We start from the raw sequence: 21,607 nt of genomic DNA, 5'->3' as shown, positions 1-21,607 counted from the left end.
TGGGATTCTGCGAAAATCCTACACCCCTCGTCCTGTGTGGGGTCAAACCTTGAGCTACACCTATCCTTCTTTTCCTGCTCTTGTTTCCCGCTCCTCTCCTCCGGGGTTTCACGACCTCTCCCAGTCAGGCGCGCTTGCGGACGCCCTGGTGGGCAGGCGGAAAGGTCCTGAAACCGGAAGCCGGAAGTCCGAAACCGGAAGCCGGAAGCTAATCTGTGAGGACGTGTTCCGAGGAAGTCGGAGCCGGGATCCGGCGCGGCCGGCGACATGGAGCCGCTGTACCAACAAACGCACAAGTGAGGGAGCGCCGGGGAGCGGGAGGGTCCTAGGCCAGGCGAGGCCAGCCCGCGAGGCTGGGGTCTCGGCTGGCCTCCATGTTAGAGGTCGAGTCCTTCCATCTGGGCCCTCAGAAGCTTTCAACTCTTGACAGGATGCCCAGACTAGTTGCCCACAGACTAGTTGCTTCGGCCTGGGGTCTGAGGACGTGAGGCCGAATGGCTTCTGGCTTCTGGCAGCTGTGATTACCTGCTTCGTAGACTGCATTGAAAGGAAAGTATCACTCACAAGTGTAGTACTTGGTTCAGCACCTGCCAGCTCGGTACTCCAGGTTTGTGAGGAGACACAGCGAGTCCTGGTCCACAGGGGTGCACTGTATTGTTGCATGGTCAGGAGGAGTACGAAAAAGGCATTTTTATTCTGCTTTGTTATATATTAAAGATCATGTCTGATGATACAAAGAAGTTATATAGATAGCACCCACTGTGATTGTTAATCATATACCTTTGGGGAAATTGACATCGATCTTTGGCTTAGCTTTTCTAACTAAAGTTCTTTGGTGTATTCTTTATTCACATTGTCCTTTGTTTGGGGATTTGATAGCTAGTTGGGTATAGTAATAAGTATTCTTACCATCTTATTTTCCTTGTGATTTGCTTTCTTTTTTATTTTGGTGAGATGTAGATTGCACACCACTGACCACTTTAACCATTAAGTACTTCAAAACTCAATGGGCTGGAAACCTGGCTCAAGTGACAGAGCACCTAGCAAGTTCAAGTACCACAAAAAAGAAAACTAAACGAAAGCAAAAGCCACACTCACATAACCACTATCCATTTCCAGAACCTTGTCATCATCCTAAATAGAAACTTTGTACTTTCTGAACAGTAATTGTACATTCTTCCTACCCAGAGCCTGCCTTATCAGTAATGTTCTACTTTCTTGTTCCAATCCTAGATACTTTTGTAAGTGGAATCATACAATATTTGCCCTTTTGTGTCTGGCTTATTTCAGTGAGCATAATGTTTTCAAGGTCATCTATGTACCAGGATTTCACCTCTTTCTGAATGAATATTCTGTTGTATATTATAGGCCATGTTATGAATTATCCATTTATCCATTGATGGACACTTGCATTACTTCCTTTGGCTATTGGGAATAATGGTGTTATAAATGCTGGTTTGTAAGTATCTATTTTAGGCCCAGTTTTCAAAGCTTTCAAAGCTTATATATATATACATACATATATATACACACATAAGGTTGTGTGTGTGTATGTGTGTGTATGTGGTTGCCTGATGCTAGCCTCAGACTTCAATCCTACCTATGGCCTTTCTTGTAGCTTGGATTATATAGTGTGAAAACCATCATATATGGCTATTTGTTGAGATGGAGTTTCACTTTTTGTTCAGGCTGGCTGTAAATCCTGATTCTCCATAGTAGCTGGGACTACAAGCATGAGTTCACCTGTCCTGTTCATAAAACTTTCAGTTGGATGCTGTAGATGTGTGTATGCATGCATACCAGTCTTACAGCTTGAACTCAGTGCCTGGGTGCTGTCCCTGAGTTAGTTTGTTTTGCTCAAGGCTAGCACTCTTAAGTACTTGAGTCACAGCTCCACTTCTGGTTTTCTGGTGGTTAATTGGAAATAAGAATCTGAGAGCCTGTGATCCTTATATGTCAGCCTCCTGATTTGTTAGGATTACTGTTTGATTCAGTGGTGCTTGGTAGTAGGTTTAATCTGATTAGAACAAACACTTTCTAAGACCTGACAATGAAATAAAACAGTGAATTCACAAGAAAAGCAATGCTTTGGAACACTAGGAACAACACTAAGTTAATTAAGTTCTTCTTGCTTTGACAACGAAGTGTTGGAATTGAGTGGGTAAAGAAAAGAGAGAAAAACTACCTTGAAATTGATAATGGAATTTATTTTTATGCCGTGGGTCCTGATAATACAAAAATTATAGGAAGAGGCTTGGACAAAACTAATCTGAGTCATTTGGAAAAGAAAGAACAGATCTTTTATAGTAGCCAGGCATGTGGGTGTAGTAGTGCCTTGAAGTTCATCTGTTAGTTGCTGAATGACAGTAGTGGAACTTATTATCTTATTGGAACCTTGAGCCCATTTTGTTATCTCTTGTCATGTCCATGAAAATGGAGTAGCATTAAATTGTTTTAAAGTTATGGATCTCAGAGACTTCTGAATTCCTTGCACAATAAATGAGAGAAAAAAGGTGGAAACAACTTTTTACTCAAATGGTTTTCATTAAGATGAACTGCACCAAGGAGATAATAGGCAGACTTCTGTTTTTGAGATTACAGTGGTTATGGAGGTGCCCACATTTGCAAATCCCTTTTTCTTTTTATCTTGTGGTGCTGGAGGTCAAATCCAGGCCCTTGCGGTTTCCTTTTTCTGTTTTTCATTCTCATGAAATAAAGGCAGGGTCTGTGTTGAGGCCCAGGCCAGTGAAACTCATAATCCTCTTGCTTCAGTTTCCAAGTAGCCTGGGCTGGTGAGTTTCATTAACCTTCTTCACACTGGTACTGAGCTTGAATTCCATTCGCCATGTCTCTGGCTTCTTTTTGCTCAAGGCTAGCATTCTGCCACTTGAGCCACAGCGCCACTTCTGGCTGTTTTCTGTATATGTCATGCTGGGGAATCGAACCCAGAGCTTCATGTATGCGAGGCAAGCACTCTTGCCACTAGGTCATATCCCCAGCCCTCACTTGGATTTCTTGCTCATAGTTGGTACTCTACTGCCTGAACCATAGCTCTAGCCTAGTATTTTATTGGTTAATTGGAGATGGAATCTCACAAACTTTTCTACCCAGGCTGACTTCAAGCTGTAATCCTTTAGGCCTCAGCCTGAGTATCTAGGATTACAGGTATGAGCCACTGGCACTGACTAGTATCATTCAAATTATTTTCATCTAAATAGTTCTATTTAACATTCTTCCTACATCTTCTGTAGACCTTTTTTTCTTTTCTTTTCCTTTTTTTTTTTTTTAAATAGCAACAGCAAGGCTTGGAGACATGGCTTAGTAATAGAATACCTGGTGAGCTAGTTGTGAGGCCCGGTGTTCAAACCCAGTACTGCAAAAACAGTAACAAACCCCAGCAAAACAGTAACAATGTCCCTTGCTCACATCCTTCAGGCTTTCTGCTTGGTGGAACATTCACCCAAGGCCAAAGTGGACCCCCTTCTAGACAGGGCAAAGGCTTGTTTTTCTCAGGTTCACACTCCCAAGTCCTACTTGGGTGTCACTTGTTCCTTATTGACTGTAAGTGTGTTATCTGAATTCCCAGTTCAATTGGAAATAGATTTTCCACTTGGCATATCAGTAGCCCCTACCATGCCATTCATACTTGCTCTGTTGTTTGCATTTATTTCTTCTCAGCATGAAATGTGATGATTGACTGTATCTTCTCTATTCATTCAGAGCAAATAGAAATTGAATGGGAAAAGTGGGTAATGTTTCCTTTCAATGTCTTAAAAAATTGTGGAATAAATCTGGCAGAAGAATGTTCTTAGATATTATTGTCACCTGTCCTGCTATCCTCACGGAATTTAAGTCTTGAAATGAGATCTTCCACTCCAAGTCTGACTTGAGCAAGAAGATTCAATGAGATGCAAGGCAGTCTACGTACCCTGTGCTTAAATATCCAGGGGCTCATTTTTTTTTCTCTTTTCTTGGAGGAATAGTTTATGATTGTTCTAGGTTCAGGAACTCCACTAAGGGTCAGCAACATCAGCAAGGAACAAAGCCCTTTCTTTTTTTTTTTTTTAATTGAAAACTTTAATATCATCTTAACCCCCATGCATGGTACTCAGAAAAATAACACAGCTTTTGAATTAGAAAGATCACTGACATAAAATGAAGAATTAAGTACGAAAAGGGCTGGGTTTTTTTTTTTGTAATTTTTTAAAGGAATCTTCAAGTACCAATGTATACAGAGAAAGAATACAATTTTGGTTACATTTTCCCCCCTTACTGTTAAATATACAAACTATAATGCCTTTCAAAATGAAATACCCACAGAAGGTGGCTTTAAAATAAGAACCATTCAAATCAGAAATCGAAAAATATTAAGCAAGAAATTTACGGGGCTAATAATGTCTTCAGTAATGATGACTCAAACATGTGACTGTGTGTCTCCTCCGGTAGAGCCCAGGCTCTCTCCCTTTTGGTCCCCACAGTTAGACAACTTTCCACTAGCTGTGCTCTGGAGACCACCTGTAATAATTTCATTTAGAGAAAAAAATATTTTGTAATACAATGAACGACCAAGAAGGAAGAGAAGGTTGGTGCTTTGGGGAAAACCTAGAATGAGAAAACCACAAATGTATCCGCTGCAAAGACCTTGTTTTTTCCACAGGAATGCAAAGCCCTTTCTTGTTTTATTTAGCTTGCCACGAATCCCACACTACATAGTTTCATCAAGGCATATATCTCGTGAGACTCAACCACTGCCTTTCAAGACGAGATCGGGCGCGTTCAGGGTGGTATGGCCGTAGACTACCACTGCCTTTTAAGATGAACGTAGATTTACTGTGGGTTCATTGCCCACTTTCCCTTGGACCATTTTGGTTTTATAATTTGTTGAATGTATGAATTAATGAGTAGATGATAATCCTCATGAATGAATGAATATGTGAGTGATAATCCTCATTCAGCCATTGACTCCATCTAGAGAAACCTATTCATTTAAAAAAAAAGTTTTTCAAATGTAATAATAGAAAATATCCATGTTAAGAACTCATATTCATATACATGCTTTAGGTTATTCATTTAGACACAAAAGCTGAATTAAAAATGTTTCTAAACCTATTATCTCTCAAGCAGCCCCAGAGATGGCTACCCTCCTGATTCTTTTTATTCCTGTATTGAATTCATAAGCTGTATGTCTACTGTTTTATGTGTTTTAAATTTTACCAGAAAAGATACAGGTGTAATTTTTAATTTTAATATTATCCTAAAGATTCTCATTGTCTATGTTGATAAAATATATTTGGCTTTGGGCTGGGAATATGGCCTAGTGGTAGAGTGCTCCCCTCCTATACATGAAGCCCTGGGTTCGATTCCTCAGCACCACATAAACAGACAAAGCTGGAAGTGGCGCTGTGTCTTAAAGGTTAGAGTGCTAGCCTTGAGCAAAAAGAAGCCAGGGACAGTGCTCAGGCCCTGAGTTCAAGTCCCAGGACTGGCAAAAAAACAAAACAAAAAATACATTTGGTTTTTAAAATTTAATCTGAAGTATGTTTTAATTAAACTGTTTACTTACTAATTCCCTTCTTGATGAACACTTGAATTACTGTCCTCTCTTCTCCTCCTCCTCCTCCTCCTCCTCCTCCTCCTCCTCCTCCTCCTCTTCCTCCTCCTCCTCCTCCTCTTCCTCCTCCTCCTCCTCCTCCTCCTCCTCCTCCTCCTCCTCCTCCCCCTCCCCCTCCTCCTCCTCCTCCTCCTCCTCTTCGTTCACTTAGTGTTATCTAAAGCCCTTAAGGACAAAGGGAATTAAGATTTCTGTTAGGATTTAGGAAATCTGTGGCACATGTGTCCAGAGTTATATAACATTCCCTATATAAGATCAGCACAGGATACGCGTAAAATCGCAGTAAGTTCCAGAATGGTGGCTCATGCCTCTGATCCCACATACTTGGGAGGCAGAGATCAAGAGGATCATAGTTTGAGGACAGCCCAGGAAAAAAGTGTTTAATCAGTTTGTAATCCTGCCAGCCATATAAAAGAGTTGTGTTTTACCCTGCCCATCTCAGTGCCTGTGTTTCTCAAGCTTTAAATAAATGGGCAGCCTGCTGGGTGCAATGGTTTTTAACTTGGATTTATTGAGTCACTGGTACAGTAACATACATTTATTGGACATTTGGATTTTCTTTCTTTTTTGGGTGGGGAGGGTTACACTTAGTGCCTTGTGCTTGCAAAGCAGGTTCTCTGTCACCTAAGCCAACCCACTTCACCAACCCCTTTTTATGTTGGTTATTTTCAAGATGGGGTCATGTTCTATGCCTGGATAGGCCTGAATTGGAATCCTCCTGTTGTGTTGGGATGACCGGTATACACTGTCTAGACCAGCCACTCTAGTTCCTTCAGCTTGGGATGACAGGTGTATGCCACCTTGCCCAGCCACTGATTGAGATGGAGTCTCATGAACCTTTTTATTCAACCTGACCTGATCCTCATTCTCTTGATCACCTGTTCTTGTATTTTGTATTTTGTCAGCCAGGCTGGTCTGAAACCTGCTTCATTCTCCTTCCTTAGTCTCTTAGGATTATAGGTGTGCACACTACACCCAACTTTTTTCCTGTCATTTGGCCTTTGGCATTTAAAAAAAAACCTTCACTTTTCTTATTGATTTGTAGCAGTTATGTATATACTCTGGATATCAATCTTGTTTCCTGCTATAGATATTGTCTAGTCTGTACTATCTCTTATTTTCTATGATGCCTTTGAGGTAAAATAGTTTTTGTTTTTTAAATTAATGTAGTCAAACTTATCAGTCATTGATTATGTGATTGGAGAGTATTTTTTCGTTTTTGACTTATGTAAGAAATCCCTTAACCTGAGCCCATTTTGTACTTACTTCATAATGAGGTTTTAAATCACTTTGAGCCTATCCCTTCCTTCCTCCGTCTGTCTCTGTGTGTGTTTTATATGAAGTGTCTTGTTTTCCATATGGACACTAACCTAAGCTGTCAATCCATTCTTTTCCAAATCCCCAAGTCCCCAAACATGTGTGCCTGCTTCTGGGCTTGTGGGGTCAGGGTTATGGTTTGTCTATCATTGCCATTTGTCCCCTCAGTGTTATTGCTTTAATTATTATGTCTTTCTTATAAGTCTTAATAGCAGGTGAGATTGCACATACATCTTCATAGTTGTCTTGGCAATTTTTTGCTCCCTTTCCCCCTTTTCTGGTCCTGTCTTGCTGACAATGCCACTAACTTTCCCGCTTGTTTTATTAAATCACCATTGCAATTTACCTTGCTGCCTATATCTAAGAATGAAAGTTTTATTTTATTTATTTATTTGTTTATTTATTTTTGCCAGTCCTGGCACTTGGACTCAGGGCCTGAGCACTGTCCCTAGCTTCTTTTTGCTCAAAGCTAGCACTCTGCCACTTGAGCCACTGTGCCTCTTTTGGCCTTCTCTATGTATGTGGTGCTGAGTAATCGAACCCAGAGCTTTATGTATACGAGGCGAGCACTCTTGCCACTAGGCCATTTTCCCAGCCCCTGCCTATATCTAGATCTTCAGTAAAGTCCTAATTTCCCTTTCCATCAGTCCTCTCTGTAGCTTATTCCCGTGGTACCCTGACCGAAGTGTTCCACATGTGCTTGTCTGAAACTGACCAACACCAGCCTCCTTCTTATCCCCCTTGCCCCGCCCCCCCATGCCAAATTGTCCTAGACCCACCAAGGCAGCTGTCTGGCTTGGACTCTGGTAGTGATTTCCAGTTGTTTCTAGGAGCCCTAAGTCCTGCCTAGGAGTACTCTGGGAAGCTCTCAGACAGTTGCCCTACCTTCTTAGAAGCCACAGGGAAGCCCTGGAAAAGACTAGAGGCTGGGCTGGGAATATGGCTTAGCAGTAGAGTGCTTGCCTTGCTTGCAGGAAGCCCTGGGTTCGATTCTTCAGCACCACAAAAACAGAAAAAGCCGGAAGTGGTGCTGCGTCTCAAGAAGTAGAGTGCTAGCCCTGAGCAAAAAGAAGCCAGGGGCAGTGCTCAGGCCCTGAGTACAAGCCCCAGGACTGGTTAAAAAAAAAAAAGAGGCAACCTGAAACTAAATGTAGGCTCCTGGCTAGCATTGTTAAATGTAGTGTTCATGATGGAGGAGGATTGCTGACCTGTACCCCCAGAGGTGGAGATGAAACCTACTTTGTACAGACACTAATTTGGAGAGACTATAATCATCAGGAGACATTATTGGGGCCAAGGGTGACCTTGGCCAGGCCCCTGGAAGCCTCCACAGGATGCTCTGGGGCCTGTGATGTTAGAGACCATGCTGCTTTTCCAAATAAGATGGCAGCCCCCTCCTATTGCCAGAAAAGATGTCTACCAAACCAGAGATCCCTGTCTTTCAGGGCCTTCCCCGGGATGGTTGGTTACCTCCACCTGGTTGTCTAATCCAGCCTCTCCTTCAATTAGATCTGCCTGCTAGTTAATCTATATGACATCCCTCATGTCTTTTACATATTGTTTTCCTATCCCTTCATTAAATTCCATCTCCCTTCTTCAAAGTGATGCTCACTATCCCTCTATCCACAACACTTTCCAGTTTACGCTTTCTCGGCCTCTGCCCTTCATTTGCTTCACACCACTGCACACAGCTGCTCAGCTTTCTATTTGTTTATACTTATGTGTGTTGGTTTTTCTCGTAAATCTTCTCAGGGCTTTTTCAGGTCTATCTGGCCTGTCATTCCTAATTACATTGTTTCTCAAGGACAGGGATTATATCTCCTTTGCCCTTTGACACTTGCTAGTACAGACCAGTGCTCAGCACATTGGGTCATAGAACAGAGGGTGGGATTGGCTGGATCCTAGTTGAGGTTTATCACTTGTGTGACCTTGAACAAGTTACATAACCTTTCTGGGTTTCAGTTGTTTTATTTATAAAATGAGAATGATGATAGTACTTTCCTCACGGGGTTATTGACTTAGCAGTGTCTTGAATACAGTAAGCAGTCACTAAATGCTGCCTGTCCAGTAGTATTATTAATGTTAACATTCAGATACTAGAAATCATGCCAAAATGGGTGGCCTAAAGCACCACATACAAATTTCATGGTTCAGAGTGCTGTCAATTTAAATCAGTTATATGTTGGCATCAGAAAAATTATCTTTCCTAACTGAAGTGCTGCTGATTATTTCTGTCTCACTCATTTCCTCCCTCTTCCTTTGATAGGCAGGTCCACGAGATCCAGTCTCACATGGGACGCCTGGAGACGGCTGACAAGCAGTCTGTACACTGTGAGTAATTAACTATGGAGACCAGAGTCCTTTCTCTGATGACACAGTGCTAATGGGCTGGGTTTCCTGCCTGCTTTCTGCCCTGGGGGCTTAATGATTCTGTGTGGAATGAGTTTTGTTGGGGGGGCCAGGCAGACAAAAAAAACCCATGGCAAAGTCACTGATTTCCCTGATTGTGCCTTCTGGAATCCCACAAGTCTTATCCCCCATTACCCCTCCACTCAACCTGACATGGCCCTATGAGAATGGAGGTCCTTTTCTTCATCTGTCTTAATCTAATTACTGAGCCCTTAGAGGAATGCAGTCCATAAAAATTCAGAGATGTTTAACTGGAATTGGCTGCTTCTTCTGAGCTGAGAACTCTGGTTTTTTTAGGAGGATTATTCAGAAATGAATAGCAATATTAATTAGTTTCGTTCCCACACCATCTTTTCTTTTGAGAAGCATGCACATTTTATTCATTTACATACACACATATGTACACACATACATATATATGTGCATATATATAATCTGTTCCAAGGAGAGCCTCTTTTTCTGAGTCAGCTGTATGGACTCCACAGAAGCTTTTGTCACCACTGCCTGGCTCTTGCCAGGGACATTTCTGTTTCTTTATCTCCTTTCACAACTCCAAAAGCATCTCTGCCCTTGGCTCTGTACCCCACAGCCTGCTCATCTTAACTGTGTTGGAGACAGGTGCAAAGGCCTAGAAAGGGGCAGAGCCACTTGCTGTCACTTTTTGGTGGGGCAGAATGCTGCTAGTTACTGTCTTCAGCGCATAGTTCCATTTCTGTCTGTTGGACTTTGTTTTCCTTCCCAACAATCTCATGGTTAACTTGATTAGAAGTGGAAAGAGGTCATTTTGACTATGTTATCAAAAGGGATAAGGAAAATGACTTGCATCTTTTTACCTCTGTGGATTCTTCCCCGTGTCTTTCCTATTGATATTTGGTCTATTTTTAGAACTCCAACTTAGCCCACCCATTCTTATAGAAAGCCTTGAAGAAATTTGTTTCTATCGTTCTATACTAATCTCCTTATTCCTTTTTACTTTTTTTTAAAAACTTCATTATTAGAGGGAATTCAGTTGATTCTTTACGAAGCACATGTAATCTGTACCTGAGACCAATCAATATCAGAAAATTTAGGTTAAAATTTTCATTTGGGCAACATTTAAATGATCATTTTATAAGCAGGAAATTTATTTCTACAGAGTTACTGTCAGCTTATAAAAAAAACTAGTAACATGTAGCTATGTATATGCACACGTGTAATATGTACATGTGTAATACACGTGTATACATACATACCTGAAACATAGTATACTTTATAGTATATATGCATAGTATATGTATATATACATTTATATACATACATATAGTATATATATATATATAGTATACTTTTTCCCATTCATTTGTGTGTATATTCCTCTCCTTTTGAAATACATGGTCTTTAGTTTATTGGATATGAAAAAAGTTTGATTTGTCCTTCTAACTTAAGTTCACCATCTCTTTTCCAGCAATTATTCTTTTTTTCTCTTTTGTGCAGTGGTAGAAAATGAAATTCAAGCAAGCATAGACCAGATATTCAGCCGACTAGAACGTCTGGAGATTTTGTCAAGCAAGGAGCCCCCTAATAAAAGGCAGAATGCCAAACTGTGAGTGCTAACCTCTGACCTGGCTCTGATACCCCAGGCTTTTTGAGGCAGGCCTTTCTCCTAGCAAAATCAATGGATTATTCTAAAATATCTGTGTACAAATTGAAAAACTTAAGACTTTGCAAGGATCCCCCCGCCCCCCCCCCCCCCCCCCCCGCTTTTTCCAAGAAGGCAGTATCCTGAATACCTCCTCAAACCCCAAAAGCCCTGCAAGGTATGTGCCTTAGAAGCCTGCAATTCCTTTCTATCCTCTGTGGTGTCACTTTGCAAATTTGCCTCCAGTTCTGTTTGTCTGACCAGACTCCTGGTCATTTGAAGCCTAATACTGCCAGGGAATTTGGCTCTGCTGTTGGGTTCCCATTTGGTTCTTCTTGGGTGGAGATGAAATTATGCTTTTAATCACTTCAATCAGTCTATTTATAATGAAATACTGATCTAATATTTGATACTCCATAAAATTAAAATGAAACCACCCTCACCACCTCCACCCCCAACTCCTGCCACTGAAAGTTTTATGAAACTTTATTGATGGCTTTACTTCAAAGGTGCCCTTGGGCTTCTTCCAGGAGAGTTGATAGAATCCATCAAAGGTCAGAACAGGTTCATCAGATCTGCTTCCTGTTACCTGCTCACTGGCATGCACCTAGAATTAGACCAGATATTTAAGTACAGCTGCTGGGATTTATCCACTTGAACCATGAGCTACTTTAAACATCATGGATAAACATCTTCTTTCCCGAATTCAAAGCCTGCCTGCCTCTAATTGTGCCACCCTGGATTCCTGGAACTTAATTTCTCTTTCTATTAATTCTAGTCGTGTGGACCAGTTGAAATATGATGTCCAGCACCTTCAGACTGCTCTCAGAAACTTCCAGCACCGGCGCTATGCCAGGGAACAGCAGGAAAGACAGCGAGAGGAGCTTCTGTCTCGCACCTTTACCACTAATGTAAGCAGGCTCCAGCCAGGTCAGCAGGCACTGGCAGGGCTGAGTGCTGGTTGCTGAGCTTCGCCCTTGAGGAGGGTGCCTCAAGCCAGCTGTTGAGGAGGAGACCAACTGGAAATGACAGGGAACTTTGTGCATTGCCACTGAGACTAGACCTAGACAAGGAATTTCTCCTTTCAATGCAAAGTCTGAAGAGGAAGCAGTTAAATTGAGGGAATGGGCAGAGGTGAAAATTACCTGGTTCGACTGGTCTGATGTAGAGGTGGAAGTTCACATGGTCGAAATGTTTTTGTGATCAGATAGAGACAGATGATTAGAATGTAGACCGTTTGTGGAGCCGGCAGCTCCTCAAAGCTGCCTCCAGGCAGTTGCCCTTGCGCTGCCTGTGTGTGGTTCCAGTGGCAGATGCATTAAAATGTTTTTGCTCCTAGTCTGAGCAGCAATTTGGAGGAATTTGTTAACAGATGTTTAGTGTTTGATGGACTGCGAGACTTGAGTTTGTTTGAAAATGGCCTGTTTGCATGTTTGATTCATTAGAAGCCATAGTATCAGTCTAGTCTCAGTAGGACCATTTCCTAATGGGTATAGAATATGCTGGTCTGTATAGTGATGTACCACAAATGAGGTGATTTTTGACAATTATTTCTTGCTGAAGGGTTACTTTTCTAAAGCTGTACTAGCTTTGTAAGCTTGTCATTAGGATTCACATCATGCCCTGCTTTGCAGATGTACAGTTCTTGTTGCTCCATTGATAAGTTGCAGTATGTTTCCCTGAGTGCTTCAGAACAGGCCTGTGTAGTTTTTGTTTCTCCAAGAGCAAGCAGTCAGGTCAGGATTAACAATTCACACAAGTAATGCACCATAAGACATAAAAGATATTGCATGGACTTTTGATAGTTCCCGTGTTGCATTCGGCACTTGTTAGACAGGGATGATCTCTCAGGATTATTTTGCTGCTTACCACCCTGATGTGATGCTGTGCATCTGGTAAACCCTTAAGAAATGCTGATTTGCCAATGAAACTTCTTCCTGGTCATTTTGCCCTTTGGAGTTATACTAAATTTTCAGGTAGGAGGTAAGACAGATTTGAATATAAAAGGCATTTGTAAATATGCCTTTTACATTTAAATTCTCAGATAAATGAAGAGATGGCTTTTATTGATTTTTTTATTGTATTTTTTTGTAATCCTGAAGTACTGAGGTTTGAAGTGGGGGGCCTTGTGCTTGCTAAGCAGGCACTTTATCACCTCAGCCTCACCACCAGTCCATTTTTGCCTTTTTATTTATTTATTTTTGTAGGGTCTCCAGTTTTTACTTAGGGCCAGCCTTGGACCTCTGTCTTCCTACCTATATCTCCTCCCTAGCTCAGATCACAGGTATGCCTTATTTGTTGAGATGAAGTCTTATTAACTTTTTTGTACTGGCTTTCTTTGAATCTCCATCCTACTGATCTCTGCCTCCTGAGTAACTGAGATTACCACTATATACCACTGGGCCTGACAATCTTTTTTATTTTCCTCCTGGTGGGATTGTGGCTTTGAACTTAGGGCTCGCTAGGTAGGTACTCTTTTACTTGATCCACACTCCCAGCACATGACTTTCTTAAACACTAGAATGTTTTGACCCACTGCACTAGCTGTTCTCACAGCATGAGAATATTAACAAACCTGACTCTTCCTTTGAAGCTCTACAGTGTTAGCAGGGACAGTTGAAAATGTTTTCGTGAAAGATAAACTTGAGCAGCAGAGAAAAGGAAAAGGAGTGTTAACCTCTCTGTGCCAGTGAAAGCTGGGTTTTGGTGTCTACAGCACTCTTGTCAGGATTTTGTACTTCAGGAGACAAGAAGAGAGCCATGTTGCAGCTGGCGATGAGTGGCCCCTGTACAGTCCCCTTCCAGTGTGAACGTAGTCACCAGAATTGGACTTGATGTTTCTTCTTGTGGCATGATTAAGAGAGCAGGCTCTGCACTCAGTTCTGGGATTCCTGCCCGCTGGACTTCTTTTTCCTTTTGGTAGTACTGGGTTTGAACTCAGGGCCTTGAACTTGCTAAGCAGGCACTCTGCAATCTGAGCCACACCTCCAACCCCTTTTCACATTGGTTATTTTTAAGGTAAGGTCCTGCTTTAACCGAAGGCTTAGGCTGTGGTCCTCCTACTTGTGCCTCCCTATGTCACTGAGGATGACAGGTGTGTTCCACTATGCTCAGCCACTGTGTTTCCCCTACAGCTGGTTGGCCTTGAACCACAGTGCCGAGATCTCTGCCTTCAAAGTGGCTAGGCTTGAGCCACTGCCCCTGGCTGGACTTCTTATCAGCTATATGTTCTTAGGCCTCATTTCCTTTACATGTAAAATGGCAAGAGGATTAGAGTACTTACCTCATAGAGTCGGGTTTGAATGATTTAGGGTAATGTGCCTATCATGTGTAAGTACAGGTTGGACATCCTTACTCTGAAATTCCCAAATCCAAAATGCTCTAAAGTTCAAAGGAATGTTTTGGATGTTAGGTTTTTAGATTAGGGTTGCTCATCTGGTAAAGTCTGTGTGATGGTCTTCCACCTGAAAAACTGAAATTTGAGACACTTTTGGGTCCAGGTATTTCAAATAAGGACTACTCAACCTGTACTCCCCCTCTCCGATTTGTTTCTTTAGCAAACTTTTCTTGACTGCTCAGGAGTGTTATTTCCATCTTGAACACCCTTAGGCCTTCAGTAGAAAGCATGATTCCTTTGATCCTTAGTCTCAGTCTAATCGGAGGGATAAGCTACAGATAAAATAGCTAAAGAACAAAAGCAAACATTTAATACTGCATTACTGGGAAGCCAAGTAAAGGAACATTTGGAACAGCTGTCTTTATGAGGACTCAGAGAAGCCTTTAGGAAACAAAGAGTGAGATCTTGAAGGAATAGCTTTTCCTTGGTGGGGAAATGATACAGACATAGAACTCAAACAGTGCTTGTGTAGCAGAACTTATTTGGAGAGTGACAGTTCTGAGAAATTTCCTCCTTGTACTTTTCCTTGTACTTTCCTTGTACTTTTGATTTCTCTTCCCCATTGAGTTCTCTGATTCTTGGATCGTTTCCTCTGGCTGTTGTGGCTTGGCCTTGGCTAGAAGGCAGAGCAGTCGATACAGTGGCACTCCAGGACCTGACCAGTAAGCCAAGTTAATCAAGTGCCTGTTTCTTTCATAGGACTCTGACACCACCATACCCATGGATGAATCACTGCAGTTTAACTCCTCCCTTCAGAACATTCACCACGGCATGGATGACCTCATTGGAGGCGGGCACAGTATTCTGGAGGGACTGAGGGCCCAGAGACTGACCTTGAAGGTGGGGTCCCTACTGGGGAGCAGAGAGGAGGTGTCTTATTTTGACATCCTCCAGTAGTTTGAAACCTGCATTTGCATTTCGATTACGTGTTCCCAGATGGTGTTATTATGATGGTGAGGCAGACCTTTTGAGTGTGTAAACTTTTCTGTTGGAGTTGAATTATTGTAAGACTATAGCCATGAAGTGGCAGCTTGGTAGCCAGGTCTTTCCTCATTTGCAACCATACATGCGATTGACTTGCTACGACAGTAGGGAAGCAGTAGCAGACTGAGAAGTTCTATTATAGAATCCACTCCCATGAGAATAAAGACATGGCAGTGCTCTAAGGGAGCCCCCCCTTAGGATCCCAGCTGTGGACTGCAGTCATCTGGGGTCTTCTTGTATGCAGTCCTGACTCCCCATGGGTGGAGTTTGCTTGAAGTTGACAAGTCTACAAGTCTAAGCTCTACCAGATAGCTTGTGGAGCATGTGGCAGTGACCCCTGTGACTCTCCACTCTTTTTTTATTTGCCAGTACTGGGGCTTGAACCTAGGGCCTAGACACTGTTCCTGAGCTTTATTGTACTTAGGGCTAGCATTCTACTGCTTGAGCCAGGCGCCACTTCCAGCTTTTCCTGAGTAGTTTATTGGAGATAAGACTCTCACGGACTTTCCTGCTTGGGCTGACTTTAAATCTGATCCTCAGCTCTCAGTTTCCTGAGTAGCTAGGATTACAGGTGTGAGCCATCAGCAGCCAGTGGACTCTTCATTCTTTAGCCACAGGTATTCTGAAAAGCCCCATCCCATCGGGACTGCTCAGGACTGGCCCCCTGGGAGTGGTTTATAGGAACATTGTGTAGATTCTGATGTCAGTCACAATGTTTCAGCCTCAGCCCTTTTCCTGTGTCAGCCTTGATGGGGTGTAGGTTTTGCCTGTTATCAGGGTGTGGTCCTCAGGAATGAAGCACTCCAGCTATTGAGCTGTGAGAAATAGTCACTGGGAAGCACGAGTTTATCTTAGTTTTTATTGGACCACATTTTGCCTGTCAGCTCCACAGGGCTCCAGTGCGTTTCTGAATAGCCCCTTGTGTTTTCCCCCAGGAGAGTGTCAGGCAGACTTCAGGGACACTTGCCTTCTGCTGACAGTTGCAGCATGTCAGATGGCCTGAAAGGGTGCTCCCCTTTTGTAACAGCCACTGCAATACTCTAAATGGATATGTGTTGACTGGCCTGGACTTTCTCTAGAAAACTCCTCTCCTTTCCATAGCTCAGAAAAAGAGTCAAGCCATTAGGACAGGATTCCTTGTGATACTAATGCACAGCTGCTGGGGTATAGCAGGTGTTAGCTTCTGGCATTCCTGGGAAGTTTGTGCACCTTCTACAACCAACGTGACATGCTGGAAGCTTGTCTGGGTAGTTAGGGTTGAACCTGGAGAATTTTACCTTACTTAACCTCTGCTCACCCACTACTGCCTGTCTTTTGCTTCTTGATGCCCTCTACCTGCCAGGGAATTTTCTGCCTAAATTATTTGAAAGTAGCACAGTAAAAGGCATGAAGGAACTGAACTGAACAAAGTGCCCTGATTTCGACCCATTAATGGCTGAAAGTAGTTATAGTCTTTAAAATGTACGCTCCCTTTCATACTTGATGTGTGAACCTCATACAGTGATGAAATCTGCACTTTAAGCATAAGTCAGAATTTTTTCCCAAGATTTTGTTATTCACCATCACCGTCATGAAAAAAGCACTTCTGGTGTCCTCTGACAGACAAGTTTGATGAGATCTCTCCTTATAATTTTTTTTTTTTTTTTTTTTGTGGTACTAGGGATTGTATCCAGGGTCAGGGCCTTGCACAGGCCAAGCAAGTGCTGTCCCGCTGAGCCACACCCCCAGCCCTTGAGGTCTCTCTTGTTAATCCTTGTCTGGGCAGAATATTGTCCATGATGCCTCCTGTTCTCCCTCCTCAGCTTCTTTTCTCAGTAGCTTGGTAATGTGTGTTCACTTAAGAAAGGGAGCTTGGGGGCTTAAGCTAGATCCATCCATCCCAGTACACTGGGTAATGTGTGTCTAAAGTGACGTGGGATCTCCTCTGCACTCCCTGACATTTGTTACATGATAAGAAATGGAACATGCTTTCACAATGAAGGCCAGGTTGGAGGTTTGGGCTATTGGCTTTGTTTTGATAATAGGTAATGACATTTATGGAAGGGGCTTAGGTCATTGTGTTGCTGTCTGTTATATTTCTCTTTCCTTCTTTTCCCACTTGTAAATAAGGACTTTGGCCTACACATTGCACTAAGTAGAATCCCCAAAGATAAATTCTGCAAAGCAAATAAGTTAGTGTCAAGATTATTGGAACTAGGAAACTGAGGAGAACTTTTTTTTTATGTGACCTTTTAAAAATATAAAGCACGTTAATGTTAAATTTGTTGATTGAGTGTCATTTATATCCAGTGAGGTATATAGATCTTATATGTATAGTGCAGTGAATTTAAACAAAAGCACTGAGCTTTCATAAGCCCTGAAGATATCTTTGCCCCTTGTAGTTAAACTACCTGCCTCTCCCAGGCAACCACTTCTTATTTGTTTTACCACAAATTAGCTTTGCCTGTAATTGAACTGTATTTCCTACCTCTGTTTTGTATGTAGCTTCTCCTTCTATGTTTTAAAGGTTATTCTTGTTATCACATGTGGATAACTTACAATAATGAGGTCATATGTATTATGTATGTTTTGGGATTTTTGGTGGTTAAATGGAGGTAAGAGTCACAGACTTTCCTGCCCTGGCTGGCTTCAAACCATAATCCTCAGATCTTAGCCTCTTGAATAGCTAGGATTACAGGTGTAAGCCACCAGTGCCCAACTGAGATCCTTTTTATGGACAAACAGTATTCTGTTAAGCCCACATGGCATAATTGATTTTCTATTTTTTCTGGGCTGGGTTTGATCTTAGGGCTTCTTGCTTACTAGGGCAAGTGCTGTACCACGTGAACCGTGCTTCTAGCTCTTTTTGCTTTGTTGCTTTTTTTAAAAAATAGAATCTCACTTTTTTTTGCTCAGGCTGGCCTGAACCATAATCTTCCTATTTACACTTGCTATTAGCTGGGTGCATACCACTGTGCTCAGATTTTTTTTTTTATTGGTTAAGAAGGAGTCTCATGAAATTTTTATGGGGCATGTCTCAAACTACATCACTCCAGATCTCAACCTCATAGTAGCAAGGATAAGAGGCATGAGCCATTGTGCCCAACTCCTTAACTGGTTAGCTCATCTCCTGGTTAAAGGATACCTGAACTATTTCCAACTTTTAGATGCCCCCCCCCCAGAAGCTTTATTGTAATTTTAGCTTTTATGTTTAATTCTGTGATCCATCTTGAATTTTTATATATAATATGAACCAAGTTTCATTTTTACACACATAAGCCATATGAAGCATATATGTACGTATATGATGTATCTGTGTGGTAACTTACTTTGTAGTTAGTTGTTCCAGCATCGCTGTGGAGCAGGCTTTTCTTTCCCCATTCCATTGCCCTGGTACCTAGATCAAAACCAATTGATCTGGCTTGGGTGTTGCTTTCTCTGTGCTCTGGACATGACCTTGACAATGTCATTGGTAAAGCCCCACATTTACTCTTGGCAATGTGGGTTGATGGATTTTTTTTCTTCTTCTTTCTTGCTCCAGGGGACTCAGAAGAAGATCCTTGACATTGCCAACATGCTGGGCTTGTCTAACACGGTGATGCGGCTCATTGAGAAGAGGGCCTTCCAGGACAAGTACTTGATGATCGGAGGGATGCTGCTCACCTGCGCCATCATGTTCCTTGTGGTGCAGTACCTGACATGAGGCAGCCTCGCCCAGTGCTGAACAATGCTCCCACTGTGTGAGAGAGTGCAAGAGTGTGTGTGTGTGTGTGTGTGTGTGTGCGTGCGTGTGAGGGAGAGGAAGGGCCTTTTCAATGTATGCCTGCCTTAACTGTGAAGACCACTTGGGTATAATTGTGACCCAGTTTCAAACCTGCTCTGTTTGCTGTGACCTCCTGGAAGAGGAGCTAGTGCCACCAAGATGCACGGTGCTCAGGAAACAGAAGGAGTCTCTGTTGTCCAGCTCTCTCTCCATGGGGGAGGGGAGGATGGCTGTGGGGGCTTTGTCACACCATTGCAGCCCACCGTGGAAGGCTTCCACTGTGAAGCATACATGCTGAACTGCTCATCTCATCATCCCCCAGCATCAGAGTCCTCATGGATGGGCTGGAGCACAGGCAGGAAGAAAGGGAAAAAGACCTTTTTTTCCCTGCATCTGCTGGGGTTGATCAGTTTCTATACTTGCTTCTAGCCACTACCCCAGTCTCCCCCTACCTCCACTCCCACCCTTGCTTAAAGCAATGAGCTGTAGATGACTAACTACTAACACTCATCATCCTTCCCTGGAAGCTGCTACTCAGCTGGGGGAAGCAGACATTGGAGCTGATGCCGATGGTGTATGAGCCTTTCCACGCTATGCTTGTTGGATACGTGTCCTTCCTGAGGTAAGGCCAGTGTTGATGTCTGGGAGTATTCAGTGTCTGGAGAAAGGCCCAAGTCACTGCTTGTTTCTAGTCATCACTAGAATGAATGGTCAGCTCTTAGGATCCAGAGACTTGAGGTTGGTGCCCAGGCTTCAGTAGATCTTTCCTTGCCACTTAAGAAGAGCAGTGAGTGAAGGCTTAGGGACCAACCAGTTGCATCTGTAGTTTTTCAGCTTCTCCTTGGACTACATTGGCACCCATCAGTTCCCCCAGTCTGCTTCGCTGGCATAGGCCATTCTGGAGCTCTCCCTATGGTGGATGCCATGGAACTGGGACCTTTTTCTTTCTCTGTCAGGCTTTGATTAAGGTCACACCCATGTAATAGTGTGTTGGGGGATTTATTGGAAAGCCAGTCTATCTTGAAGTCCATCTAATGTGACTAATTGCTGAAAGTATCAGAAAGACAGTATTGTCCTGCCTGCCCTACCATCCCCTAAGCTCAGTAGACTTGTGGTAGGACAAAATAGCACTCCTTTTTCTAGAACTGGAAAACTGATCAGTATTAACGCTGCCTTTCAGTATCTTGCCCCATGTACTCCTGTCTTTGTCCCTCATTGCTTGAACTGTCTTCTGTTTTGTCCCTCCTCCCCCTGCTATGCATTTCATTCCACCTCCCTTGTGTGCTGTAGCAATATCAGTCTCTTCTTACACATCTGTGGCATAGGTCCTCTGGTGAATTTTCTTAACTGCCACAGATTTTTAACCTAAGTACTAATTTCTTATTTCTGATGTGATATCCATCACTTCTATCCCTTTGGGCCAAATGGGCCCTAGATGTCCAGGAAGGAAGAATCTCTGTCTCCTAAAAAGGGATTCACAGCCCTGCAGAGTGGAGATCATGGCCCTGGGCAACATCTTTAGACTAATCTGACTTTGGGGAGGAATACTTGGAAGATTTTATCATGCCCAGCACAGAGTTCTTGATGGGCCATAAATGGAGTTTTTAGACTGTACAGACATGGTCCTCCTGTTACCTGGGCACCTGAAGATCTTTCCAGGACAGCACACTTTGGATTGCAGTGGAGCCATTTGGATTTGAACTCTAAGGCAGACCACCCTCCTAGCCCCTTTAATAGTGATCTTTGGCTGATGAACCTTTGTGCTATACCCTCAGAACCCGAGATCTCCCTGCTTTGGAGAAAAATGTGTGGAGTTAGGGGCTAGGAAGCAGCAGACAGTCTTTCTGGAGACACTAAGGCTGCTATTGTCACATGCCTACCTTCCCGTTGTGCCCTTTGCCCTGTGAATGTGCCCTGTCCTGTGTGCAACTGGGGAGGGAGTGCCCTCTAGTGGACATGGATGAGTTCTAACCTGGAAACCCAAGCAGGCAGCCTCTGTTGTTGGGAGCAAGAGTTAGGTGTGGCTTTTATGGTTTTGAAACAGGTGGGTTGCCAAGAGGAACTCGAACTTTCTCTCTTAAGTGGACATGTACTCCAGGTCCGGCCACTTTAAGAAAAGTGAAATTCAAAAGACCAAGTGAACAGTCTCAATTTTTTAGATTTTCCCCCTAAGTTCTTGCCTTGTTAGAATTTAGATGGGTTTAATTTGCAAATTGGGTGAACACTTAATGTTTTCAAAACACCAACTAAATAAAGTCAAGATTTATTTTATTTAGAAAATTACTTTGTGAAAGCATTTGATAGTCACTGTTATGACCAATTCCTCCTCTCTTGTGTCCAAGCAAGAGGCTCTCTCTGAGGCCAGGGCAGGGTGGCTGCTTCAAAAGTAGCCGAGAAACCTGAAATTATAGATTCCTGGGCCTACCCAGACCTAAGTTGGAACATTTTTTTTTAAGACTCTAAAGTAATTTGTAATGTGCATATTTTGGAGCCACTGTCTTTTAGACAGAAGGCTTTTGTCTTAATCAT

The 21,607-nt window shown here is 42.8% G+C and overlaps 1 protein-coding gene across 1 annotated transcript; it reads left to right on the top strand.

Moving 5' to 3' along the window:
• The first annotated feature begins 176 nt into the window (after positions 1-176).
• Positions 177-21,358, top strand: Gosr2 (golgi SNAP receptor complex member 2). Its single transcript, XM_048367286.1, has 6 exons — positions 177-296; positions 9,195-9,259; positions 10,811-10,919; positions 11,734-11,866; positions 15,052-15,192; positions 18,857-21,358. The coding sequence occupies exons 1-6, from the start codon at positions 268-270 to the stop codon at positions 19,016-19,018; spliced, it is 639 nt and encodes a 212-aa protein (XP_048223243.1). The 5' UTR covers positions 177-267; the 3' UTR covers positions 19,019-21,358.
• The last annotated feature ends 249 nt before the right edge of the window (positions 21,359-21,607 follow it).

This window comes from Perognathus longimembris, chromosome 17 (genome assembly GCF_023159225.1).
Source record: "Perognathus longimembris pacificus isolate PPM17 chromosome 17, ASM2315922v1, whole genome shotgun sequence".
Classification (NCBI taxonomy): domain Eukaryota; kingdom Metazoa; phylum Chordata; class Mammalia; order Rodentia; family Heteromyidae; genus Perognathus; species Perognathus longimembris.
The sequence above is the reverse complement of the archived record's forward strand: the minus strand, read 5'-3'. Positions and strand labels throughout refer to the sequence as shown.

What these genes read in the sequence shown, in the direction of transcription:
- Gosr2 (XM_048367286.1), top strand. Translation starts at nt 268, where the DNA reads ATGGAGCCGCTGTACCAACAAACGCACAA. An exon ending in CTGTACCAACAAACGCACAA is followed by an intron (nt 297 to 9,194) that starts GTGAGGGAGCGC and finishes TTCCTTTGATAG; the next exon opens with GCAGGTCCACGAGATCCAGT. An exon ending in AAAAGGCAGAATGCCAAACT is followed by an intron (nt 10,920 to 11,733) that starts GTGAGTGCTAAC and finishes TATTAATTCTAG; the next exon opens with TCGTGTGGACCAGTTGAAAT.